Below are 26,431 nucleotides of genomic sequence, written 5' to 3'. Positions count from 1 at the left end.
AAAAATTCCAGATCGTCGGGAGAAGGCACTTGTGCTCAGTATTCAATTCATTCTAGCTATTTTGCAACTCGTTTACTTTTAAAACGAAAATGTTGAAAAAAGGAATTATGCTTGGAGGGCGATTGAGGGGAAGCTTTGGTTTTAACAGTGGCAAGAAATGCCCATCGGTCAAACCGCAAGCTAATAAATTGAAAAAAATACTGTAAACTTTAATATGAGTGGCTTTCCAGGCTCAAAAAGTGCACTCGCAAGAGGAGTGTTTTTAGTTAAACAGACGATTAACTTAAGTGGCTGCGGATTCATTATTTACAATTTACCAAATTAAGGGAATAAGGTTTTAGCCATTTCAGGTGGTTTTGGTAGTTTAAGACTATTTTATACATGGTTCAAATGACTTAAAATTGCATGATTCATGCACGTTTGATTGGTAGCTCAGAAATAAATAGAGTATATTTATCGTCTAAATTTCCCAGCCCTAACTTAAATGACTTAAAAAAATCATCTTTTGGTCTCAAGAAGTAGTCTATAATTGAGAAACGAATAGTATAAGGTTAACATATTTATTGCTAAATAATCTTATCCCTAATTTAGGTTGAAGAATTGACAATGCCGATCTTCATTCAGGAAGGACAGAGCGAGTTGGACTGCCACGTGGTGGATACACAGTCCTGCCTAACTGTGTCCAAGAGGTGTGTGTGAGTGTGCTTAGACGGTTCTTCTGCTTGGGCAGCTAACATCCTTTTGTAAGTCGGTGTGAGTGGCAAGAGCGTGTCAAATGAAGGAAGGGGTCTGTGCTGCTCTGCCCGGACAGACAGGCCAAGTTCAAGGCGGATTCTTCTGGCTTTGTCGGCCATCAATCGCTCCACGTTTTGCTGAATGCGATCCATCAGCTCGGCCTTCATTTCCACCTGGAGGTGAGGGTGCGCCTTGATGATGTGCTTCAGGTACGACGCCTTGGTTTTGTAGCTGCGCACGCAATACACGCACGCTTGCGACCCTTGCAGTTCCAGGTCGATCCCGTGCGCCGCTGTCAGGTGACGCAGCAGGATCCGGTTTGAGTTAAAGTACTTGATTTCGCCGGTCGCCCCACACACTTTGCACTCAAATTCGGTTTTAAGTGGCTGCCGGATGCGAACGGGTTTGCTTTTCTTCTTTCGCAGCTTGTCGGGGATGGACCTTGTCTCAGGTAAGGCAGAGCAATCACTTTCGGACGAGCTATCTTGGTCCAAACAGCAGTTAGCAGACAAATTTGGCTCCTGCACAAACATCAGGGTGCTCCTGGCATGACAGCTGCTGTCTTCATCGGCAGTCTTCATTTGAAAAATTGAGTTAGTCGTCAATATGAATTTCAAACAAAAACTATGAAATTGCAATGGTACTTTATTGGGTTTTCAAAAAAATTTGCATGACAAAATCTCAGCTTCATTTATTGTCATATTTTGAAAAATATCCCCCAGTTAGCCAAAGTATTCTAAGGGTATTAACCGCCTTTATCGCACCCCAAGAAACATAATATTTCGCCTTTTTTGTTGTTGTTTGCACCTCATTGCGCAAGAGAATTATTAATTTAATGTTTATCGTGCATGTCTATCAGCCGCTGGAACTACTTCAGTACATCATAGGACATGAATAGGAGCTAGGAAACACAGATTTAGCTGTCAGATTTTTTATTATGCGCCGGTCTTCGAAAGAAAACGTTAGCTTCTATAAACCATCAGATAAACAGAAACTGAGCCCCTGGATAGCTGAAGCAGCCAAAAGGGGACAACCCCATTTCATCCCCATGAAGTGGAATAAATGCATTTTTCAGGTTGGTTGAAATGGTTTCCGTCATTTTGCAATCCTGAAAAAATATCACCGCACCTTTTTAAAATGTATTGTGGGACACTGGAAGTTAACTAAGCATTATTTATTTCTTTCTGAAACGTATTTAGGAAAATTGAACACGTTTTCTTACATTTTATTTAATTAATTCATGTAATAAGTTTTCGAAAATTCATACGTACTACAGCGAGGATGCATTTTATGATGCACACATGGAAAAAATACAGTTTTCTCTACCCCTACTTTTATATATGAGATTCTCATAAGAACTGGAGAGATGTCTGTGTAAATAACTTTGTAAGAAACTGTACCTTTAATTACCAAATTGAAATTAAATATTATGCGCGTTTAAATTGCATTGCATGGTATATATATATTTGTAGCGGTTGGTGAATGGACAGCACTGCTTTTTGTCCGAATTTCCCAGGTTAAAATGCTTGCTTAGAAAAAAATTAATCACAAAAAACTTCAATTTCTACAATATTTGTATACTTTTTCTTACCTCTGTCTCGCTACTAGACAAGCATTCGGCTTCATCTAAATCGCTTGCCAAGAGTCCTTCAACTTTTGTTCCTTCATCGTAGCACACTTGAAATCGAGTTTCAGTGTCCAGCACCATAGCATCCTCTTCTTCCATGTGGACGAATGCCAGCTGAATGCGTATGGTGCCGATAGCTTGTTGACATCGTCGAGTAGATGCAAGTCTCTGCAAGCGTGAGCTCTTTCATCCTAAACCAGCCAACCCAGGCCAGTAAATTCTAAATTGTAATCATTTTTAGATAGGATTGAATGCCATTGCAGTGCCAGTATAATATGCTAAAACGTACTTATTAAATAGCTTTGCATAGCACTCTTGTAAGAGGAATTTTGAAACTATGGATGAGTTGAAGAATTAAAGTGCGTGATATTTGCCTATCGCTCAAATAAAGCTCAAACTTACTTATGGATAATTTACAGTTCTCGCCAAGGTACAGTTTCTGCCTTTCAAATCTTATTAGTATAGGGACAACAGATTTGATGCGTGTAAACGGTAAAGTCGGCGAGAACTGTAGCTTTTCCATACATCTATAATTTGGAGTTAAACGAAATTATATTATTTAAACAAACGGAAAATCGGGAAACCTATAAAAGCCGCGGCCCTTCACTCGCAATGACAATGCCAGTTTGACTGTCTGCCACTAAAAAAATATGCATAATTTTGTTACATTGCCAGGACATGGAAAAACTAAAATAACTTAATCTCAAGGAGATATATTATGCAGAACATATTTTTCAAAATGAGTCTAGGCTGTATCATCTCATAGATTGCTGTACGGATAAAATTAGAAATCCAATTATATTACCATATTTAAAAAATCGCAAGCTTCTTAACAACAGTGCATGTTTTTATTGTGTGCTAGTCGGTTTCATTGTCCAAAATTTCAGGAGTTTACTTGACTCAAGACATTTTAGTCTTTCACTGTGTTAAGTGAAAACAGTAAGTAGTTTAAAAATATTCAAAAAATTCATCAAGTTAGAAAATAAGAAAACGCAAATATATATGTAGCAGTAAAGAATATTTTATTTCTATCTTCCATGCAATTGTCTTAACAATTTATTTTTCTCCTTTAATTTTTCGTTCGGTTACTTGTGAATCACAAATTTCCGGTCTATCAATCAACTCAAAAGTACATAATGAATTTTTATCTTCATAGATCAAACTGCCACAAACTTCTGATGTGCTGGCAACTTTCAGGATCTTCTGCTTTTTTCAACAAAACTTGTAATTCAAAAGCGTGAACGTTGCACTTTGAACAGGAAAATAATGCAACAGGCTGATCCAAGGGAATAGCAGCGGCTTGCGCGTGCCGTTTTAAATTGTGCAGATTTATGAAGTCTGTGTATTTTTTACATATCGTGCAGGTAGAACTGTGTGCGCGTGCAATGTGCTTCATGTAATTGAGTTTGCATCGAAGTACCACGCTGCACTCGATGCACTTGAACGTGGCCTGAAACAAATTTCGACAAATTATGCTATCTTTCTCCTCTCATTTAACATGATTTCTAAAATCTAAGTAACATTTTTTTATGTGATTCAGGCGTTTAAAATTATGCTTTGAAAGATATGAAGTACAATAAAATGGTTTTAACTTTATCGTTTTAAATTCTTACAAAGAGACTTTTTTGACGAAACTATTGAATTCTTGTAGCCTTTCCTAATCTGACTTCGTAGCGGGGGAAATTGATTAATGTTTGTGAATTTTGGGGACTATCTGTCAAAAATAAAGCTCACAACCAGGTAGTCAGCTCAGAAAATTTTTAAACATCTTTCTGGAACCGTTAATGAAGCATTAGCCAAGTTCCTTCCAAGAGTCTAAAATCTAAGGAATTTTTCAGAAAGTCCAAATTGACCCACCAATCGAATTGCCTTGTCAAGTTAAGTCTACCTATTAAATATTATTACTAATAAATGTAAAATTGACTTCAGAATCCGATTTTTAAACAATTCCCGTCTTAATCATGTAAACCTTCAGAGCTCCAAAACTCGCAAACTGTGTCGACTCACAAAATATCTCTGATAAATACTAGACAATACCAACCATTTCGCCAAAAACTATAACATCAAGTCCTAAGAGCATTATTTGTTGGCTTAACTTTGCCTTTTGCCCATATTTATGATACAACAATTTTCCGCACTATCAGGGCTTTAGAGTTGCAGAACTTACCATGTGATTTTCTTCAAAGTCGTCCTTGCTGTCAACAATCTGTTTGCAAACAGCGCAGTAGCCTTCAAAATCAGTAACAGCCCCATAATCAGTCACTTCATCTGGCACTTGAGTCTCGGTCGGTGCCGTCAGTGGCTTGTGCTCCGTGACAGACAAACCCAGGTCCGTGTGCTCGTGCTCGCGCAGCACATGTTGTACAAGCTCTTTCTTGTTACTGGCCACGTAGGTGCACAGTCTGCAGCCCAAGCATCGGTCTGGCTCGCCCAAATGCTCATGGTAGAGCTGGTCAGACAGAAAGTGCAAGCCGCACAGATTGCAGTAGATTTCGCCACTCTCAGTGAGCGCGCTGTCTTTGGCCACTCGCGGCGCCAAAGCATGGACCGTGTAGGTGATGGGCGGCAACACCTCCGTCGAGCACTTGTGCTTGGACTTGTCCTTCAGGTCGTTAAATGGAAAGCGGCAGTTTTTGCACTGCTTACAAACTCGGTGACTCACGTGGCGTGCATAGACTTCTTTGTTGTCAAAGACGCTCTTGCAAGTTTCGCAGAATCCAACCCAGTTGTGATGGATCTGGAATTGAATAATTCACTGTATTCCAATCAGGAATTTTAAAGAGGGTTTTAGTTAAATTTTAAATTTTGGTTAAAATTTAACTTTTTAATTATTGCATCATTGGTTTATAAGGAAATGAAATCCCACTTAACCTAGAAGAAAAAAATTAGACCCACATCGAAAACGGGAAAAACAATTTATTCATTGCTAATTTAGCTAAACTAGAAGTCTTAGCCACGTTATTTTGATGTGGCGACTGGCTGCCCAGCCTTAAACTAATTTAAAACAACTTTTTAAGTTTCCATAATTACCTGCCAAATGTGGTTTGCGTAAAGGGAATAGGCTGGGAAAGTTGCGTCACACAGTCGACAGTATTTTGGGCAAATGTGCCCCACTTGCTCGCCTGGCTTCTGGAACTGAGTCCCGCAGTTAGAGCACATCATCGAGTTGACGGTTGTGAGAAAAATGCTTGAAACCAGCAAGTGCTTCTTGTTGATGTGTTCAGCAAGGAGGTATAGCATTGGGAAAACCTAAACAATATTAATTAAAACAAAACGGACATTCAAAATGCAATCCAAGCATACTTTCTTGCAAGCGACGCAAATATTGAGGCACTCTCTTTTCAAAATGTGCTCTTTGCACTGTTGGAACTGCGGGAAATGCCTGGGACACATGCAGCACTTGAACCTGCTCGTTTTCAGAAATTCTTTTGAGTGTTGGGTGGACTCATGCCATAAGATGGCGTCTCGACAAGAAAATGTGTGGCAATAGCGGCAGCTTAGTATGCCACCTTTGTCCAATCTCTCAGGTGTGCAGCTTGGCTGGTTCGACAGGTGTTTATCCAGCAGCGGCAGACAGTCAAACTGGCAGTCACAGCCAGGGCAAATAGCGTTGAAATTGATTCCGTAGGCAGCAGGATGCGCACCAATCACGTGTCTGTGCAGGGCCTGTGCGTCAGCCATGCTCTGCGAGCAGACTGGACAATCAAAAGGCTGCTGCTGGGTATTGGCAGATTTTTTTGATGCAGTCTCAGTATCGTTGCCAGTGATGTAGGACAGTTTCAACAGAGGCTCATAAATGTTGAAGGAGCAGCAGTGAAGTTCACGCCGAACGTTTGCAATCTGAGGGGGCATTTCAAATAAATATTTATCAACTCATGCAAGAAAAAAATTCAATATATTACGTTGTTAGTTTCGTTGGACGGAAAGTTTTTACTATTATTTGTATCTTCACTGTGGTGATTTTTTTCGGTCTGAGGAACGAATCCAGTAGTGTCTAGAGGGTCCTGAGTGTTTGAGTCGCTCTCATATTCTGAGTCCATAGGCTCCGTCTTGATGTTGAAATGCATGGTCGCGTAACCATGATCGTCTTGGAAACTCGAGCTGTTCTCTTCACTTTTGATTCGCATCTGAACAAAACAAAATTAGTGCATGGTTCCATTTAGAAAATACAATACAAATGAAAATTCAACCGCAGAACTCACACTGAGTCGGTCGTTTCCAGACATCGCGGATTGAGTTGCCAGAAATGATAGCGAATTAAAATAAAACAATGAACATAATATCTAATACAAATATCATGGAGTAACCGAATTAAATATCTAGTTAAGTGTTCTATCTGGACCGTCACTTTCTTCAAACTTTAGTTACATAATTATGTTAAGGCAAACAATGTTTGTTACAACTTCGCACGATTCGTTGCCACAGACAGGTTAACGTTTTGTTTTTAGTTAGAGTTCCACCGGTCAACGTTAGAGGCGCTGCATTCACTATATTCAAGAAAGGGGTGGTTCTTGAATTCAGCCTGCATTTTTAACATCCATGCAACCCGCGGGTCTGCGACTTCTGTGCGGCTTTTCATAGAGCAAAAATAATGAAAATTATTATCGTTAAGCCGCAAAACACGCGAATTTAAAAAAGCTTATTATGTATGATATAATTTAAACAATAAATCTCTTAAGATTCAACGTTTTAGATTTTGGCGAAATCACTATGTATTGTAGTAATCGTGCATTCTGATGAAAGCCACATACATAATATTATGTATGTGGAAAATTTCAAAACTGGTTTAAAATTATAGTTTTTTGCTAAATTTTAAATTGTAGACACTGTTCAATGAAACAAATCGATCAGTGGCAGTGGGTCATTTTTGAAGCTCCAGAAAAAAATTCACAAAGGGTTAGTTTCGAACTTTGTAAGTTTTTAATGGCTAAAATCAAATAGAAAAATACTTGAAATATTCCGGAAAAAATACCCATTGATCAATTCGATCTCTCTAATAGTCTACCTAAACCAACATCACGATTGAACACAAACCGGCTTCACTATACAATTTTTGAAACATTTCCCATGAGGATTTGTAACCTTCGGAGCTTTGTATATATTATCCATTAAGTCTCAAATCAAAATGTATGAACTAACTGTAGATTTTTAAAGTAAAGCCTGGAAAGTAAGTTTCAATACTGCCTTGCAACACAATTCAATGAATCTTAAATAGCAATTTTTACTCATTGATTTTATAAAAAGTTATATTTATTAGCATACAAAATAAAACTGATATTAAAACTAAACTAGCAAACTGGCACAGAATCCGAGTCAGTTGGGATGATGTACTTGGGCCAGTCTAGGAACACTTGCTATAAGCAAACAACCATCAGTTCTAATTACAGACAAAATTTACAAATGAAATACCTTAACATCAAGGGCCAAGATATCAACAGACACTCCCAAAAGAGTGCACATGTTGGGATTGGTCCTGCCAAAGTCTCCATGCACAAATTCTTTGACGTATGTGCCAGCTTGCGTCTCGAGGCACAGTTTGAAGAACTTGTCATCAACCTGAATTTGAAAATCAAGACACCAAATCTCAAGGATTGTATATTTATACTCTAGTAGCGCTCATTTGGAGCACAGTCCTGTTTCTCGTAGCCAGGGGCCGCCTGTGTAAAACTCGGATTGGTGTTTTCTGCTCCAAAACTAAGTTCTTTATGTTAGACAGGGCGTCCAGCTTTTCATCAAGCAATTCTCCTTCCAAGCAAACACAATAAGCCTCATATGACTTGCTTTTGCTCTCCTCTCCCATCTTCAAATGAACAAGCTCATCTCTAAAATCACCAAAATTAAGAATTAGTTTTCTATTGAGAAATATTACACATAAAATAAATTTGACATACTTGTGGATTCGCTGCAAGTCTCGCACATGGATCAATCCTCTTGCTCCCTCATTTATTAGCTTCTGCATCATCACCAGCTCACTAGGGTCAAAAAATGTTTTGTGAGGATCTGGCAGCTCCACTGCAAACGGCCTTCCTCGTCCAAGCGTTCGCACGTCAACATCTTCTCGGCCCGAGGCGACAAATTTGCTGTCTTGAAAGGAAGAAATGTTTAAAATTGTGGCCAGTAGCCTAATGGACGTTTTGTACTTTTAGATGTGCAGTGCTCCTCCAGAACTTTGCTAACGAGCTCTTGCACTGATCCTTCCATGCGCCTTTCTCCCTCAACAAGCCACGGTGTTTGGCTCAGATATCGGCTGAATTTGTTGTATCGGCCTAAAATTTTGATTAGAATTCACACAAACCACCTCAAAGTTAATAAAGGTTTAGGAACTGAATACTATTCTCATGAGTGGAAATGTTGGGAAAATTTTTCAAGCGGAAATTATGCATTTTACGAAAAAAAAATAGACTTAGTTAAATTTAACTCATTCAAATCCAAAACTCTGAAAACATTTTCAGAGCTTTGAGCAACTTAATCGGTGCGGAAATATCTTTAAAATTTTTAAATATATATAGAATTGCAAAATTCGTTAGAAATACCGGCAATGAAGATGGCATTGTGCGAGCACTGCACTCCGTTGTAGAAGGCAGGCTCGGCCGGTGCAGTTGGTGGGTAGTCGAATTTGGCGACAAACTCCTCCTTGGTGGTGCTATTCAGCATCCCCTCAACGCCTTGCCTTGTGAACAACTGCCCGTGGAATTTTCTTTTTTGCTTTCTCCTCTCTTCAAACTTGAGCGAGTGCACCTGCTCCCTAAAAATTCGGACATTGAATCGCCACTCGAAATGACTAAAAAAACAACTGACAGAGCGGAGCATTCCTTTAGGTCTTGGGAGTACTCGACGTTGATGTTGACCAGAAAGTCGCAGGTGGCTCCGCTGCAAGACTCTTTGTTGACGGCGGAGGCGATCCTTTGTGAGCAGGCCCATTTCCATGCTTCCTTTATCGGCACCACCTGCCTCAACATCACCTTTATTAATATAAATTATTGCGAGCACGGCAAAGAAATAACCTTGACGCGTTCAAAGGATGCTAGTTTCTCGCTGAGAAATAGTTCAATGGAATGGGCTCTGATCTGCAACGCGATGGGCAGGGACACAGCACAGGTGATCACCGGCGAATCGTAATTGGCTTTGGAGAGGTCTTCAACTATCTGCAATTCCAGCGTTTCACGTTATGAAAACACAAGCTAAAATTTTAATGCGATCAAGATGAAGTCATCACAAAATTTGAAGGGAAATAAAATTAAAAAAAATAATTAAATTACATACGTGTTTGATCTCAGAATCTTTTGTCAAGTGCTGCAAAAGGCCAAGACAGGCAACACAGGTGTCTTCTTTTCTGTATTTCGTGGGCGGCTCATCGGCTTCGGATTCATTCTAAAAAAACGGATTAAAATAACTCAAATTTTGTTTGAGGAGCAGTTAGTTTTGATGCTTACAATTGTACAGTATTCCTGCGTCTTTCTCACACCAGTATATCGAAGGAAACAGAGCTTGCACAGTCCCAGGGACTGCAGCACAGAATCTCCGTCAGACGTTTCAATTCCTTCCATAGGACAGCTTCGTTAAAAACAAACCAAAGACGACCAAGACTTAAAAAATCAGACGACCTGCTGTATGAAGCTTCAGCTGTCGGCACAAAACAACGTGGGTTGTGGGTTTTGCTTTTGCTCAGTAGCGCCTCTTTGTTCACTGCGTGAACTAAATAGAGTAGGCATCCCGCGGTGCATAGATGATGTGCAGGATGCAGCGTATTCAATTTGCAGGCGTTTTTACTAGACCAGTATCAGACCTCCAGACGTTTTCGAGTAGTGTTTTTCTTTTTTTCATATAACTCTATTACTTCTGTTAATGATTGTTATATACACTATTATATATATTTGCAGGAATATCCCGCTTACAATTTATTTTATCCCCTATTATTACCATAATATATGCTTGTATGAGAGAACATTAATGTTTGAAATTTCTTCAAAAAATGCTCTAGAATAAGTTTCAGAGGGTTTTCCGCTAACACTACAAACCACTAAATTAACCTAATGTGTTTTGCTTTATTTAAAAATGTATTTGGTGTGGAAATTTAAATTTAAATGCAAATTTTGAGTTGAAATATTTATATAGGTTTAATTATCCGATGAAATAATAAAACGCAAAAATATATCTGGTTCATTTGGAACAGAATTTATTCTTCAGAGATTAATAATATGCATTCTCATCAATAAAAATTGCATTTTTGCATCTTCTTACTGAAAGCTTCAAGTTTTTAGTTGTGATTTAAGTGCTAGTATAATGAATGTTCCTCGACTATTGGGCATTGTGATGCTTGTATGTAATATAGTGTCTGTTTTCTTTTTCTTACGGTTAAAATGACACAAGAAGCTTTTTCGCATTTCACAAAAGTGTACAGAATTATAAATGGATGCAAAATTTATAATTGAGAGTATGAGGGCTTTGTCTTATGACTTACACGATTTACCTAGTTTATATATACATTCATCAGAAGCAGACATCCATCGGAGACGCATTTCATGCAAAGTTGCAGTGCATTCAGGTCAAAATTAATTCGGCTTTTGTTCATTCAATGTAATATTAGACGTTCCATTACAATCTACATCATTTTATATGAGTACCAATATAAGTACAATCAGAAATCAGTCTAAAACGGTTTAATAAAGTGGTGCACGACGAATGATGTTAAATCAAATTAGGATGACAGCAAAATTACAATGAATTAATGAAGTTATTTGATTGAATAAATGATAGGAAACACATATCTGACAGTTTTGACACTTCAGCTATCATTACAGTAGTTGCTGTTTCTACTTGTATACAGCTATCCTATTTCATAATATTTTACGCCTTCATCTTGACATAGTACAAATTAAATAATGAGCGCCTACACTATTCTTGGTACAATATTTTCACGCATTTGTCTGAATCATTAGGGAATCCGTTCACTAGAGGAAAGATCCAAAAGCCATCTACGCCTATATGGTAATTTCTGCGTTTATAAATTGGAACAAGGCAGCAGTGGAAAAATAAGTTCGGTGATGCAAAGCTGAGAAAGAGCCTGAGTGAGATCTTGCTCTGTAAACTCCAAGTCTTGAGTCCAGCGCCAAACCGGACAATATAACACTCATAATTAAGTTTGTCTGTTTCAAACTTATAAAAATACAGAGTTCAGAAATATATAATATATGCTGACGTTTGTTCATTTAGATTGGCAATTCGACTGTTTAAAAATGTGATTTAGAACAAAAGATTTCTACATCGTATTATGAAAAATGCGAATGAGAGCATGTGCTAGCCAGACTAGAGAGTGAGCGTTTTGATGGTGTGTGCGGCAGTCTCACTTTTCAACTAAACAAAATACAAAAGTCGAATGGTGTCTTCTCATTCCGGATGCATGTCCCTCAACAGGTTCAGTAACTGTTAAACAGCTGAGTGGCGTGGAGGAACAATCGTGACACGGGTGCCGTCGCCTTTGGCGTCGTACTCCACCTCGGTCTCCTTGGTCAGGCTGTCGTCGTTGATCAGCACCACTGGCCCCTTCAGAGGCTCCTTTTCTGCGCTGAAAGCAGAAAGAAAAATAATTAAAGACAGAGTCAATTAAATAGAATAAGATTAATTACCTCCTGTTAATTTCGGAATCCATCCTATCCTTTGAGCCACATCCGCTTGTAACCATGTACGTCAGACCTGAAGGAAATAAAAAAATATGTTATTATATTGTATTATATAACAAATTCACATTGCCTGATGAAACTTTTAACTCTATTTAAGCTTCGAGTGGGATAAATATCTGATTGATTTAATAAGAGTGCAATTTTTCGCATTGAATTTGAAGTTAGGCAAAATATTTTCATTTGTGTTGCACAGGTTGCCTATAGCTTCAACGCATTTATTTTTACCTCTGCTCAGCACATCCCGTGGGCTATGAGCTCACTGGGTTCCAATATCAACACCGAGCGAATGACATGGAACTCGAGTAGCCGCAGAGGAGCTTGGGCCCAATGTGGCCACCTTTTCGCCTTACCGAGGTCTTTTATAGAAACGCCAGACATTTGGAAAGATGCGGAAAGTATCAGAGTGGCGAATTTGAGCTATTTGAGCATTTTTTACGATAGGCGCTCTAAATTAATCACATTTTAATAATTTTTGACATTGGGCAGCCACTAAAAGATACCAGAAATGCTTAAATATTTCCCATTGCCTTGATAGTCCAAAAAGAATGCCTTATTGACAATGCGAGCCAACGGGCTCTGGTCTCTAATATTTCGAAATTAATTTAATTTGGAATGAGTTCTTTGCGCACCTGTTTTGTTAAAGATGAAGCAAGAGATGTCCACAATGACAAAGAGCACAAAGAGGCCGGCCACGACGATCCCGACCAAGGCGCTGCTGCTGAGGACCGGTTCTCGCGCTTCCGTAATCGGCTCTGGACCTGCATATGCCAAATCACGGTTATAATGGGCAGCTCGTACAATCGTGTCAGACATTTCTCTACAAAGAAAAGCATTCAGCTAATCCCGTCTCACTACCTCTGATAACTCGTGTTTATTTACAATTTTTGCTTTTTTTGTCCCCGTTATTACAATTCTTTTTTTTTGCGTCCAAAATCCTTGCCGATTGCTGCTCTAGGTTAAATTTAGATGCTTAATTTAAATGGAGTTAGATTAAAAGTGCAACACAAAAAGCGATGGCTGAATCAAAAGGAATACAAAAAATGCTACGCCACCATTAACATCAAAAGCTGAGTAGCGTAAGAAAAACTACCAAAATAAAAGATATAACTACTTGAGAAAGTAACCTAAAGTGTTGATGCAAGATGGACACACACACATATGTTTGCTATTCTAATAAGTGTACACAAGAGAGAGAGAGAGTGTGTGTGTGTAGGATTATAGTGATGATATTGATAGACACAGGGAGCATAATTTACTTACTAACCCAACTTAATTAATTGCTAACTGGTCCGATGCTTGCTGAAAATCTAGCTGCTGGTCCAAACAGGGTGAGAAAAGGGGCCACACAAAAAGTACAACGCTCGTCGGTTTTTCGTAAAATCAGCATTAACTTTAATTGTCCCTTAAATATTAAATATGTACATAGTTCCTCGCAGCCGTTGTAGAAACAGCACGCACAAACAAGATTTTTATCTTACGCAGTGTGTGAGTGTATAATTAAGTGTTTCTCGTTACAAATTCGTTTTCTTTCTTCTGCATACAAAGTAGATCGCATTTTGTTGTAATCCATAGTTTCACGCAATGGTTTCTGAGTTTGCTGAGAGTAAATTTGGCGAGCTAAGCAATATTAATTATTGTCGCTATCGTGGAGAGTACAATTAAATTTCAAGTTTCCAGGTTCGTGGCCAATTTTCAATGCAGCCTCGCGCTCTGTTCACGATTAAATGGGGTGCAAGTGTTAAATGAGTCTATAGCGGATCGAGTGTGGGCAAATTTTACAGAGTGTGAACGAGGAAAGCGATTAATTGCGTCAAGTCTTGAGGAGAGTGAATTTCAAAATAGACCATATCCACCTTCTCTATCACGCAAAATGCTCATCAAAGTCTTGAGTACACCCATTTGATCTGAACTCAGATTTGATGTGTGTTAAAAATTTCAAGCGCACCAAAATACTTTCAACGTGTATGTACAACTAGGAGGAATGTCTCATCCGACATCACACTTGTCCGAATCAAAGGATATTGAAAAAAATTTGTGACGGAAAACAATGCACAGAATTAAGAGTTGATTGATGGTTAAACCGAAGGGCGAAAAAGTAAAGGTTTGCTCCCTTGTCAATTATATTCAGCCTACATTACTTGAAAAACTAAAACGCAAGCATACCATCAGGGCAAAATTCACACCATACCACAAGAAAATCAATAATATAGTAAAGTTAGGAGACCCTGCAGCCATCCATCTCACAGACTGTAAAAATCGAAAGAATTTACGGCAAATATTCGAATATATAGTATGTATATAGAAGCACTGCAAAAAGGAGAGTTCAAACAAAGGTTGGTACTCGAAACGACTGATATAGCTCCACAAAAAGAACAACCATATGACCCTCAGGAAAATAAAATGCAAGACAGCACACAGCAGTCACCCACAACTCTGGCATGCTTGGAAAATCCAGACAGGAGAAAGCTCAAATCCCGCGAGACGGGGTTTTCTTTTAAAGTGTATGTGAGCAGCGTTAGATCCGTTTTTATTGTATGAGAAGTGTCATTTTATATGATTAATTATAATGCGGGAACAAATAATAAAGTAGCTGCGGAAACAACTTGAGATTCGCGAAACATTTTTATCTGCAGTTTACACTAACAAAATCTCACTTAAAAGACTTGCCTAGAAAAATATTTCACAAAAAATACAACTGTGACAACTTAACCGAGTTAAACTTGTACCAACTGGTTGCATAAATAAGAGGGACTCTAAAAATAACCAGGTGCAAATTCATCATGTCGACACACGGGTCTATTTTGCGAAATGACAAAAATTGCGCTATTTTGCAGAGGCGAGAAAACTGTTTCACCTATCGAAAAGGTCGAGGGTACAAACGGTGAGGCAAATATTCAGGGAAAGTTGAAAAGGGGCGCCATCAAAACGTGTTAGGGAGAGATTCCAACGAATTACAACAGACTAGAGCTGATGCTATTAAATCCATTCAAAATGCAGCAGCACTGTTTACAAAAAGGGCAGAGAGTCAAAGACACGAATCGAAATATATCAGTTTTCACTGGAGCGCTTTCTTTTTAGCAAATTCCAGTATGTGTCATGTGTGTCTTAACACTGAGAGAAATAACACGATCTTTTGTCAAAATTTGAACACAATCATTTCGATTGCGTGAAAAAAATCCTCATAAAGCGCACCGGAATGTGCATTCTTTTTTATCGAACACATCAAGGAGAGGACATTTCTTTCTTTTTTTTTAGTAAATTTATATCTGTGTAAATTTTTCATAATAATGGTGACAATTGGGTTGGCGTGGGTTCGGGAGGGAAAGCCTAACAGCTGCAGAAGGAGCTGAACAGGCGGCTACTGAAAAACGCAGCAGTGGCAGCCAACAACAATGAATTGGTGTGGTGGCTGGCAGCTGAGGTTTCGAAGTCGTAGTAAATACCTGTCTTTGTGGGGTCTGCAACAAAACCAAACACAAACCATAAAATGCATCAACCAAAATAAAAACCACACGAAATTAGCAAATTTTTCGCTAAAGAATAAATCTCGTCAAAATCCTGCTGACAATTTCAAAGCACTTTCGAAAAATAAACGTTCAAACGCAAGCGCAAGAGAATAGCGGATTTGCGACTTACCTCTGGCAGTCTTGAAGATGGCCTGGCCTGGCACAGAGTAGCCAATAATGTTTCGGGCCCTTAGCTCTACTTTGTAGTGAGTATTGGGTTTCACTTTGGTCACGTGGAAGCTCGGTGGGCCGCTCGAGGGGAGCTCCAGGTCTCTGCAGTTTCCCTCAGAGATCCAGCCATCGCTCGAGTTTCTCGCCTGGAAAAACAACGCAAAGCTTTTGGTTCCAACAGCTCAATAAGAGTAGGAAATTATTATTTTGTATGAACTGCACAAAGACCCACCTCACAGTACTTGACTTCATAGAGATCAATGGGCTCTCCATTGTCTGGAGGAATTCTCCACCTGAGCTCAAATCTGTCAAGATACGGCGACATAATGACGCCATCCAGCACTTGGGTTGCAATGATTTTCGGCTCTTCAGGGCTCGACCTCTTGGGCATGGTCACGTAGTCCTCGGCGGCCCAGTTTCCAAAGCCTACATCATTTCTGGCTGAGAAGCGGAAGCTGTACGACTTTTGTGGCTCCAGACCTTCCAGGATGTACGGTGAGTCTGCAATTGGCTGGGTAAAATTTCTGTGGGAAACACCTTGGAATGTTCACTCACCAACTGGCCAGGTTTTGTTGAGGGCCTCGTCCCAATTGCGTCCACCCTCTCGGTACTGGACAGCATATGATCTGACTGGTAAGCCACCGTCGTTGCTGGGTCCAATGAAAGTGAAAGTGATCGTAGTGGCTGTAAATAGGAAACGTATTATTATATTTTTCTTAGTTTCTGTCATAATGGTCTTACCAGTGATGACCTCTCGCTTGGCTTGCAGAATCTCTGAAGGAGGATGCGCTTCACGAAGCAAAATGTCATGTTGCGCTTCTCCGTGGATGTTCTTTCCCACGCACTTGTACACTCCATAGTAGCGGCGATCGATTGGAATAATCTGTAATGGGGTTTTAATGAAAAACAAATTTCTAAAATTTTTAACATACCTGAAGAATGCTTCCTGGTCCATTTCCAATCTGCTTGATGTTTCCATCTCTGTCGATTTCCCTTTCATTCAGCCGCCACGTGATGGTGGCGTTGGGGATCGACTCAGCAATGCAGGAAATATTTACTGGATGGTTGTCCCAGCTCCAGGCCTCCTTCAGCGGCGTCAAAGCAAACGTGGGCGCGAACTCGACTGTGATGTGTCCGTTTTTGAGCGCCTCTCCACCCTTGTTAGTGGCAATGCAGGCGTACAGTCCATCGTCAGACTTGACGACGTCCGTGATGGTTAGGTGGCCTTGGGTCCTCTCTTCACCGCCCGGCACCGTCGGAGGCAGCCTCTCCTGCTCCAGAACAATGCGGTCGTCGTTTTCTTGCACTCCATTTGTGAACCTACAGCGGGAAATTCGGATTTAAAATTTAACAAAGAAAGATTTTCTGCAAACCTTTCGTTAGATCCAACTCGTTGGAAAGTCACGTGGGGCAGAGGCCATCCAGAAACGACGCATTTGAGGTGCGCCTCGTTGGAGCCGGCGGGCAGCGAGATGTTAATGAGCTCGTCAATGTGCGGGCGGACCACCACGCCGAGCTCCACCGGGCGCTGGACTTCTCCAGCCGCGTTCTTTGCTTTGCAGATGTACTTTCCTCTGTCGTTTTTCTCAGCAGGGCTGATGCTCAGTATCCCGGTTAGAGGGTTGGTTGAAAATCTGCATTAATTTTTAATGAAAAAAGCGTTCTAATCTGTACAGTTTTCCACGCACCTGAGACTGTTGGAAAGTTCTTCGCGTGTGTCTCCCTTGATCCAGGTGTAGGTGGGGCTGGGCTTGCCCTTGGCCCTGCAGGTGAGGCTTCCCGAGTCGCCCTCAACGACTTCAGCCTCCGCCGGCATTTCTTCAAATGAGGGCGGCGTGTGCACTTCCACCTTGATGTGCCTCTCCTGGTACTCTCCTGTGTTCATCACAATCGCTCTGCACGTGTACACTCCATCGTCAGCCTCTGTGACTCGTCTAATGAGCAGGCCGTTCGCTTCGATCACATATCTGTCAGCTGCAAAATTTGAAATCAAATTTTATTATTCGGCTCCAGAAAAAAATATAAATAAAACATCAAATATCTTAAAAAAAAAAAACAGACTTACTAGTACTGATGGCATCATTATTCTTGAACCAGTCAACAATCGGCGCTGGATTTGCGTGAACTTTGCACTTAACCTTGTAGTCAGAATGCAAAATCGGGTACTGCTCACTCGGCGCATCCTCCCAGGTAATCGCAACTGTTTAAAATATATTTATCAAAAAATTAAATTGCCTGACAAATTAAACCAACCGTAAGTTTCAATGGTGACGTTCTTAACGAACTTCTCCGAGTTGGCGTAGGTTGCCGAGCACGAATAGACCCCGGCCTCCGACTCCTTCAAGTTTCTGATGATTAGCGCGAGCGTGCCGTCAGTGCCCAGCGTCTCAGTGTAGACAGCCTGCCCTTGTTGCCTAGTGGATGGCCATGAACTGCTCGTGACAAGGCTCAGGTCAACAAGGTTGCCCCTCGACCATGAGGAAGCACCTTGTTGTCCTCTCTCTCTCGTCAGGCAGGGAAAAGTAAAGGAAAGGGGATTGTGGGACTGACAGATTTATCTGATTGAGAAGGGGCTGTGCGTGTTTGTGTCTCTGTTCTGAAATGTTGCTGATTTTTCCTCTGAGCAAAAACTCTCTAGCGAAATGAAAAGGGTTAAAAATGAATGACAGAGTGAAAAACAAGAATGCCAGGAACAAAAACCAGACAGAATTTTGCCAGCAGCATGATGATGATGAATCTTTTGTAAAAATTCGTGTTTTCATTTTGTATCACGTGTGACACCTAATTTAGCATTTTCCGCTCTGCTCCAGGAAAATATAAAGAGTCAGTGAAGGGTATAAAATTTGCGCAGGTAATATAAAAATTATAAAAGAGCGTTTTGCTTTAGAAATTTTGATGATTAAAATGATAAAAAATGTTGTCAAAAAATGTTTAGCGAGATGATTTTTTGCTTGTGAAAGGATAGAAAGGAAATAAAAGGAAAACGAATTGAAGAAAATGAGAGAACCAAAGTGCTTCCCCAAGCGTATGTTGGCGAAAACGTCGACTGCTCCTCTAACTTTTGGTTAGTAAGAAGTCAACAAAAATAATGAGGTAACGCCGTTTTTCAACAACAAACGTCACCTGAACTTAAGCCTAGAAACAAAAGGAGGATTAAAATTCAGTTTGAAACAAACGAAAGTGCGATTGTTAGTGCTCAGATTCACAATTCCCCAAACTCCTCAAGCTACAGCGAGTATATTTGATACTTCTTTGAGCTCGAATCAGCGAAACTGATTTCAAGCAAGTGGAAACATGAGACAGACAGACAGACCAGCAGTTGGCTCTGTGTGTATTAATGTAAGCCTCTTATGCTTAATTCAAGCTCGGCAACATTTCCTTTGAGACTCTGGGAGCGAATTAATCAGCGCAGAATTTGATTGGTCCAGTCCCTTTGAAGCAACTTTGAGAAATTGGTCGCATGCAGACAAGCCACGATTAATCAAGCATCACGAGGGCGAGTATTCGCATTCGCAAACTCCATAGACCAGCAGCAAACTATAACTATTTATGCGACGGCTGTTGTTGCCGCCGTTGCAACAACAAGCAGAGAAGGAAAGCATCAAGCCAATTCGCATGCACGATACACATTATAATATTCCTCTCGTCATGATTGCACAGTCACCGCTTATGGGATTCTGGGGAGTAATAATTATTCTTGCTGCGGACGGTAAATAAGGGAACCTAACTCTATTTTCCAGGCACTAGAATAATACGTGTGTATAACGACTTGCTACAGTGGCTTCAAACACATGTGCGCTGCGCTAATTTAGCCTTTGTTTGGTAATCATCCGGATTGCAGCCGAGTTGCTAATTTTCTCGCAGCGAAGCCACATAAATGAGTAGAGGGCGGAGTTCGACACATGGAGCTAATAAAACCTAGTGAATTAGTTCCATCTGGTTTGACATTTAACACACACTCTGCACTCAGTGTGTGGCGAGCTAACGGAATGCAAAACACAGCTGCCAAAATTCAATTTGATTGGAAAATAACTGGATAAAGAAAACTCAAAGCCAGTAAACAAAAAATAATAGTTTTAACTCTGCCGGCCGTGATGCGATAAAAGAGTGTTTTCACATTGAGTTATCCAGCAGGAACACGCATCGATTTTAATCATGCCTGAATAAAACACCGAAATGAATGAACGCAAAGTGGTGCCACATACATACAAACACGTAAAAAAAGGTTCGCTCTCTCATTTTAGCGCGGACACATTGTGCTGTACGTGTTTATACTTTTCATTCGAACGGGCAGAAATTGCGTTGAGAGCGTCAGCGACATGGGCTTTCATCGAATGTCGTGACGTCAAGAGGGTGTCTGAAATAATTTTCTATTGTACGCGCTTTTTGCTGAAGCACACCGGCAGTCATTGTTGCGCAAAGAAATCGATGGAATTATATTATTAGCCGGCGAAAATAAAAGGGGCGCGCCTTTCTTTCATTCCTCCGCTATTTATTCGACTGTCGTTCGTGTGAAAAGGGACAAACGAAAGTGCTAAACTGGTGTGCAACATTTAGATTGGGTTCGAAAGTAACAGATCTATCGAGGTTTGCAAGACTCCACTAACGAAATGTAAAAAGAAAAAATAAATGGTCCTGCTTGATTACCTGGAGATGGTTCCTTCACTTTAAGTGGTGGCAAAAGGTACAACAACAGAATTTATTTCCACAACTGGGCACAAAATCATGACGATAGTTTGCTTGTATATTATGTATGACAAGACACAAAGTGTAGGAAGAATAGGAAAGATAGAAAAAGAGCAAAAGCGGCTCGCGTCGGAGCGTGAAGAGAAGGAAAGAGCTAAATCGATTGGATTAATATTTACACACGCAGCAGCATGATGAGGCAGAATGTTTTAGTACCAAGAAGTGTGAAAGGCTTTGGAAGATCTATTGATTTCCTCATTTAGGCAGCCGATTTCAAAAACTCTTTTGTTACCAAGAGTCAAAAGATTTTCCAAAGCCTGGCATTCAAAGAAGTGTCACTCAAATGATCGATTAATGCAGAATCGATCGCAAGAGATTGGTGGCCGGGTGAATAAAACCAGGCTATTTCAATCAGTCATTACGGTAGAGATGGTAATCATCATTATATCAAACGCATGCGTTTTACCAATGGGGTGTTTATTTGCACTCACTTGTCCTGCCTGACGATTTCGCCACGAGGGTCGGTCCACTTGAGATCGGTGAAAAGCTCCTTCTGTGCGGTGGGCTTGCACGTCAGCAGCACTGCTTGGTTCACCGGCTTCACTTGCACAGGGTCTGTCGGCTGGATGGCGAGTCCTACGTTTTGGCTGACGGCGCCTGCAACACAAACGCACAAGACGTGGATGACAAATTTGGTCTGCGTGCAAATGTCCAGTTTGGAATTTTTCGACCCGTTTTTGCGGCACGCTCACGCCATGGCGATTGCGGAAAAATTATGGGGTGTGCTGTTTTTCCAGTGGCGAGTTTTGTTATTTTGCAACGAGGCCGTTTGAAACGAGTCCGCAAACAAATTTCTGCGTGAAATCACATGAATGTTTCAGCGGATTACGGTTCTGTTGTCGACGTAATTTGGTTGGGTTAAATTTGAATTTTACGCATAACACGCTACAATGCGTTCAAACGACAAAGGGAGATTGTTAGGGAAAATAATTGCTTTTATGTAATTAAATTATAACAATTTTAAAATAAAAGTTTTTCCTTCCATAATGCAGTAAACCATTTTTTCATAAAAAATCAATAGTGCAAAAAATTATCAAATTAGAATTTGCAATTTTATGGTTCCTGAACGGAAAATGTGATTAATTAAAAACTTTTCCGACAGTAATAGTTATCAGTAATGGGGAAATACTTATTATTTACACAAACAAATATACGATGTCATTACCGAATTCAAAACTTTTTTGTTATTAGTGTTCAATAATTAAAAATTCAGAATTCCCATCTTTCAGACGAAAGAGCAAAGTTTTGATTGGGCAAAATTCCAATGAACAATCGTCATGTGGGCTCAACGGCACCAGGGTCACCAAACGAGGCAAAAGTTTGCGAAGCGCGTACTCTGGTGCCCAGCCGGCTCATAATATTCATTTTTAATGACATGCGCGGCTAAGCCTTCTCACATTAACCGCCACCACGTCTGCTATCAAATATGCATTATAATTAAGCCGGGCGTGTTCATCTTGGCGAGGCAGTGCAGCTCAATACACACGCAGCGCAAAAACCCTTTTAGCCAGATTAGCCGGGCGCTGGATCAGGATGTGGTGCGAAGAGGACACTTGCGATTCCCCCCAGCCACTGCGTCGGAGTCTTGGCTGCCAAAAATTTACAGCCAACGCAATATTAAAGTGCGAAATTGCGTTAACCTTAAGCTGCTGCGAAAAGAGGCTGGCAAAATGAGCCCCTTTTTATGCCGGTAGGGTTCGGGGTCTTGCCAATCTTATAACATGAATTATAATTACGCGCAGGAAAAAATTAAAAGTCTTTGGAAACTTTCACATAACCTCATAAACTGTTTGATTTGAAACTTCATGCCATAAGCTATGAAGAACTTAATTTTGTAAACGATCGGCAAAAGTACAAAGACTAATATTGCTCTTCCTCTGAATAATAATCGCACTTTGGCATTTCCTGTCGGCAGCGGCGAATTATGGTTGTCAAATTCTTGCAGCTCATTTGCAGTCCCGCTGCAGCAGGACACATTCAAATTTTCCGGCGGCCGAGCATTCTGGGCACGTGCACTGCCGTCTCGAAATGTGTAATGCGAGACCATCGTTTCGGCGCTGTAATGCCCTCTTCGGCGAGAAATCGTCGCCGGCACCCCAACTCGGACGCACAAAGGATGTTGCCGGCGCCGCCGGGCCTTTCATATTTATTTGGCGGTCATGTTTTGCGTTCTGATTACGCCCCGACGGCGAAAATTGTTGCCCTTCGCTCATTGTTGTGCCACTTGCTTGAGTGGCCACAGAGAAACAACCCCACAGTGTCGTTTTTGAGTGGACGGCACGCAATTAGGCTCAGTCGATTTTCAGCCGACGCAGCGTGCTGAATAAAAATAGAATGAGGGAGTCCTGTTTTGCTCTGTTACCGTCCTCATTCATTTTTTTACAAATTCATTTAATTTGTTTTGCAGGCTTGGATTTGCAAGGATGCTACATTTGAGTTAGTTTTGAAATAATTGAATTCGTGCACGTTTCAACGATGTTAACAATGAATAAAAATCAGGAGCCAATTTTTTGACTTTAAAGTGTTGTTTCCATTTGAGGGAAAAATTCAGAAAATTTTATATGCCTGAATTCATTAATAGAACCGTTACGGTTCCAATTAAGGAACCGAACGCTTCTATTCGAACAACCAAACGCTTCCGACAGAACCATATCCGCTTCCAGAAGAGTAGCGCTTGGATCCACAAGTGGAAGCAAAACGGTTCCATTTCGGTTGCGATTAAAATTTTCGCTCCCATATTTTGGAATGGATTTTTTCCGCCTATTAGTGGCTTCAGATGGCTATATGGATCCGATTGGATTTAACACGGGAATGTGATTTAATATAAAACCTTTTAGTCAGTTTTCATGAAATAATTAAAATTACCCACGATTTTACGAATATCGATATGTCCGCATTTTTTATTTCTGGGAAAAGTACTACAATTTTAGATTTTGGATGAGCCTTTTTGGCGAAAACTGTAGAAAGTGTTTCTAGTCCAAAAATTCAAGAACTTTGACTTAAAGAACATATTTTCAGTTTCTGCTCGACATTTAAGAGCTATACAATTTACCGAGCCCAGAAAAATCCCTTGAGGAAACATTTTAGATTTCCCTCATGTAAAAATTACCCTATGTTGATTTAATTCTCTTCAAATTCAGTCTTAAAAATAGCATATATTGAATACATTTTTAAATGTATTGCAGTGTTTTCAAATCTCAATAATGAATAAGCAAAATTTAATTTCATTCATCTAACTTGATTCACATAATATAAAAGTACAGCACAATAAACGAATTCAAAGAGACCACTTTGTTTGTCAAAAGTAGATGCCTTAGATAGTTTTCTTTCATTTAATAAGTAATTCATGCAGATAACATTTTATTAAATTCATCAATCAATATCCTTTTAGCATTGAAAATGTGCGCAGCCTGAGATTCAGCCCCCGTGCCTATTCCAACAGAAATCATGCATGGGAAATTTTTTCTATGAAACGAGGGAAACCCAGGAGGAAGGAAAACGCACACATGTATGCGCTGATCATAAATTACACAGGAAATATTCATGGCGGACATTAAGAAGCAGCAGCGGCGCGTTTTCGCATCTTTTTTGCCGGCATTACGCGGTGAGTGTGCAAGTAGCATTCATTGTTGTTGAGAGCGGAATGTGAGGAGAGCAGGGCAAAGAGCGCGTTTCCATTACGGAAAAGAGCCAGCGCAGGGCATTATCATGGGCGCGGAAAGCGGAGAAAAAATGAGTTACAAGAGACGCAGTCAGCAGTCGTGTTGCGAGATTGATGGATGTGGAGGCAGATGTGATTGATGGAGCCACCCGCACGGCTCGGCATGCCGGCCGAGGGTGCCTCCTTGCCGCCTCCAGACGACACACAGACTCAACTCAGCTAAGGCTAATGCTGGCTGACAACTTTACCGGTTTCAAAGCCCTTTTGCTAATTTTCAGACGCACTCTTAATCTGCTTTTCTAGGGATTGAAAACGATCTTTATTATGACATGCGTTTCAATTCGCCAGAACCACTCTGGTCTCAATGCTGTCTCAAATATTGATTTATCTATAAGCGCAACCAATTTCATGAAGCATCTCCCGATAAAAAATTATATTTGTAGAAAATCTAACATGAAAAGTGAATTCCAACGATTTTTCGGCCGGTGCTTGTCGGTAGCTCTGATTTAATTGCAATACTATGCGATTTTCAGGAAAAATAAAGTTTACTCACCACGTTTTATTTTGTTTTACAGCAATCATATCACACCGATCTTCACTAGTAGAAATTAAAATAATATTTATTAATGAAAACAAAAATTACTTTCTCTTTTATGCGTTTGTGGTGAGTCACGCATTTGAAAGCTAATCTGGTCGGACGGGTCTTCAATTAGCTACACATTTCGCGGGGTGCGCATCAAACGCGGACAAGACAAGTTCAACTCTTATCTGCGCGAGTGCGGCCGACCGCAGCATTCGGCCCTTTGTGTTTGCGCAAAGTCCATTGACATGCATTCGGGCGCGGCTTTTGCGGCCGTCCACCGTTTGCAAATGAGCTTTTGGCATCCGACCAGAGATTACATGCACGCCGCGCTTGCCCCCGTCTGCTGGCCCGGCTGCTGCAAATCGGCGGAATTTTGCGTGCTGCCCACATGTTCGGACGCTTTTCCGATTGCTTGCCGCTCCTCGTCGTCGACGCACGGCTTTTTCCCAATCGAAATTGCTGCCGCTTTGCACGGAGTCTGTGTTGTTTTTGCCGTCACGTGGGAGGAAGAGTTTTCGCCTCCATGCTCTCTGAGCTTGTACCTCGCTCGCTTCGTGCAAAAGAGGATAAAAGGTATTAAAAGTAATGGTGCTTCCACTCCATTCGCACTTTGCCTCTGCTTTTTTGTTGTTGCCCTTTTGAAGCTCCATTTTTATCATTTCAAGCGGTTACTCGCCATATTATTTAGTGTATACCCGACGCTGCGGCAAATTTATCGTTCATCTGACACGCTTTTGGAGCTTTATGCGGTTTTAAATCTGCGATTTTAGGTCAGATTTATTTTTAGAAAACAAAAGCATCAAATTTGTGCGACAGGGATTTCCTTCTCAAGCTATTAGATGGAACACAGAGTTAACTTTACGACCATAATCTCAGCCGGCTCACTTTCATGACTTCAATTATGGAAAAGCATCCGTCGTGCCCGATTTACTGCATCTCTGCGTCCACGTGTCAACGCTCTCCGTCACACTTGGAGAACTTTTCCTAACTTCGCACCTTGGCGGCCGCTGCGACGCTTTCTCCAGCGCATTTCCCACACACAAAAAGCATCGATTTCCCGCTGATGGGCGAAACAAAAGTCGGGAGGAGGGAGGGAGGGAGAGATCAAGTGCACGGCGGGGGCAGTCCCTGGGCGGTAATTAAAACGTCGGCCGAAGAGATATCCCGAAGTTTGGCTCCGTCTAATTGATGCTGGACAAGTGAATAATCGCGCGGCCCCTTTTGATTTTCCCGCGGGACGCCAGACACTCCTTTTCCACTTGGCAACGCTCCAGACAAATAAAAATAAATCGCCGCCGCGCGGAATTGCATGTGTGTTGCAAAAACGGGGGGAGTTTTGGCAATAAAAACTTTCGGGAAATGACGCAGGATGAGAAATTTTGATGAGATTGCGATAGGAAGGAACCGAGTGCCGACGTATTGTGACATGACGAGCCGCGTCTGCGAAAAAACTGAAACTTCATCTGGGAAAAACATTCTTGTCTTTGCAGATCAGGTTACTTTGTTTTTCCAATGACGAAGAAAATTTAAAAGAAAAATATCGATTCTTCTTGCAGTCCAACGGTTTGTTGCTGTATATTTGATTATAATTTAACAAGCCAACCTTGAACAGCACAGGTTTTACATTAAAAAATTAAAAAGTAGACCAATTAAAAGATCGATGAATGATTAAAATAAATCCAATTAAAAAATAATCATGTCTCAAGAGCTTCTTCAAGGGAT

The 26,431-nt window shown here is 40.7% G+C and overlaps 4 protein-coding genes across 8 annotated transcripts in view; all 4 read right to left on the bottom strand.

Moving 5' to 3' along the window:
• Positions 1-547: 547 nt before the first annotated feature.
• LOC135942881 (uncharacterized) lies at positions 548-2,594 on the bottom strand. The gene is made up of 2 exons (XM_065489222.1): positions 2,327-2,594; positions 548-1,310 (listed from the first exon to the last, which is right to left on the bottom strand). The coding sequence occupies exons 1-2, from the start codon at positions 2,459-2,461 to the stop codon at positions 621-623; spliced, it is 825 nt and encodes a 274-aa protein (XP_065345294.1). The 5' UTR covers positions 2,462-2,594; the 3' UTR covers positions 548-620.
• A 767-nt stretch (positions 2,595-3,361) lies between these two features.
• On the bottom strand, positions 3,362-6,789 carry LOC135943529 (zinc finger protein 672-like). The gene is made up of 6 exons (XM_065490098.1): positions 6,565-6,789; positions 6,265-6,489; positions 5,666-6,202; positions 5,393-5,611; positions 4,530-5,099; positions 3,362-3,812 (listed from the first exon to the last, which is right to left on the bottom strand). The coding sequence occupies exons 1-6, from the start codon at positions 6,586-6,588 to the stop codon at positions 3,513-3,515; spliced, it is 1,875 nt and encodes a 624-aa protein (XP_065346170.1). The 5' UTR covers positions 6,589-6,789; the 3' UTR covers positions 3,362-3,512.
• Positions 6,790-7,590: 801 nt separating this feature from the next.
• On the bottom strand, positions 7,591-9,990 carry Pus10 (Pseudouridine synthase 10). Its single transcript, XM_065490305.1, has 10 exons — positions 9,796-9,990; positions 9,626-9,733; positions 9,367-9,507; positions 9,161-9,309; positions 8,896-9,107; positions 8,503-8,628; positions 8,254-8,446; positions 7,968-8,184; positions 7,772-7,918; positions 7,591-7,716 (listed from the first exon to the last, which is right to left on the bottom strand). The coding sequence occupies exons 1-10, from the start codon at positions 9,907-9,909 to the stop codon at positions 7,651-7,653; spliced, it is 1,473 nt and encodes a 490-aa protein (XP_065346377.1). The 5' UTR covers positions 9,910-9,990; the 3' UTR covers positions 7,591-7,650.
• A 524-nt stretch (positions 9,991-10,514) lies between these two features.
• The window catches only part of Fas2 (fasciclin 2), an 84,952-nt gene continuing 69,035 nt past the window's right edge, over positions 10,515-26,431 (bottom strand). The window contains exons 2-16 of one of the 5 annotated variants that reach the window (XM_065490975.1): positions 20,897-21,062; positions 20,367-20,384; positions 17,973-18,151; positions 17,785-17,919; positions 17,408-17,693; positions 17,093-17,353; positions 16,652-17,039; positions 16,461-16,602; positions 16,275-16,403; positions 15,952-16,220; positions 15,679-15,865; positions 15,486-15,500; positions 12,672-12,800; positions 11,989-12,055; positions 10,515-11,927 (exon numbers count right to left, since the gene is read on the bottom strand). In XM_065490975.1, the coding sequence (XP_065347047.1) occupies positions 11,789-11,927; positions 11,989-12,055; positions 12,672-12,800; positions 15,486-15,500; positions 15,679-15,865; positions 15,952-16,220; positions 16,275-16,403; positions 16,461-16,602; positions 16,652-17,039; positions 17,093-17,353; positions 17,408-17,693; positions 17,785-17,919; positions 17,973-18,151; positions 20,367-20,384; positions 20,897-21,062 (2,510 nt within the window). In that variant the 3' untranslated portion in view covers positions 10,515-11,788. The remainder of the gene's footprint in view (positions 11,928-11,988; positions 12,056-12,671; positions 12,801-15,485; positions 15,501-15,678; positions 15,866-15,951; positions 16,221-16,274; positions 16,404-16,460; positions 16,603-16,651; positions 17,040-17,092; positions 17,354-17,407; positions 17,694-17,784; positions 17,920-17,972; positions 18,152-20,366; positions 20,385-20,896; positions 21,063-26,431) is intronic. The other 4 variants (XM_065490978.1, XM_065490976.1, XM_065490977.1 and 1 more) reach the window with 4 other exon arrangements.

The sequence above is a fragment of the Cloeon dipterum genome, chromosome 4, assembly GCF_949628265.1.
Source record: "Cloeon dipterum chromosome 4, ieCloDipt1.1, whole genome shotgun sequence".
NCBI classification, from domain to species: domain Eukaryota; kingdom Metazoa; phylum Arthropoda; class Insecta; order Ephemeroptera; family Baetidae; genus Cloeon; species Cloeon dipterum.
This window is presented reverse-complemented; position numbering and strand designations above follow the sequence as displayed.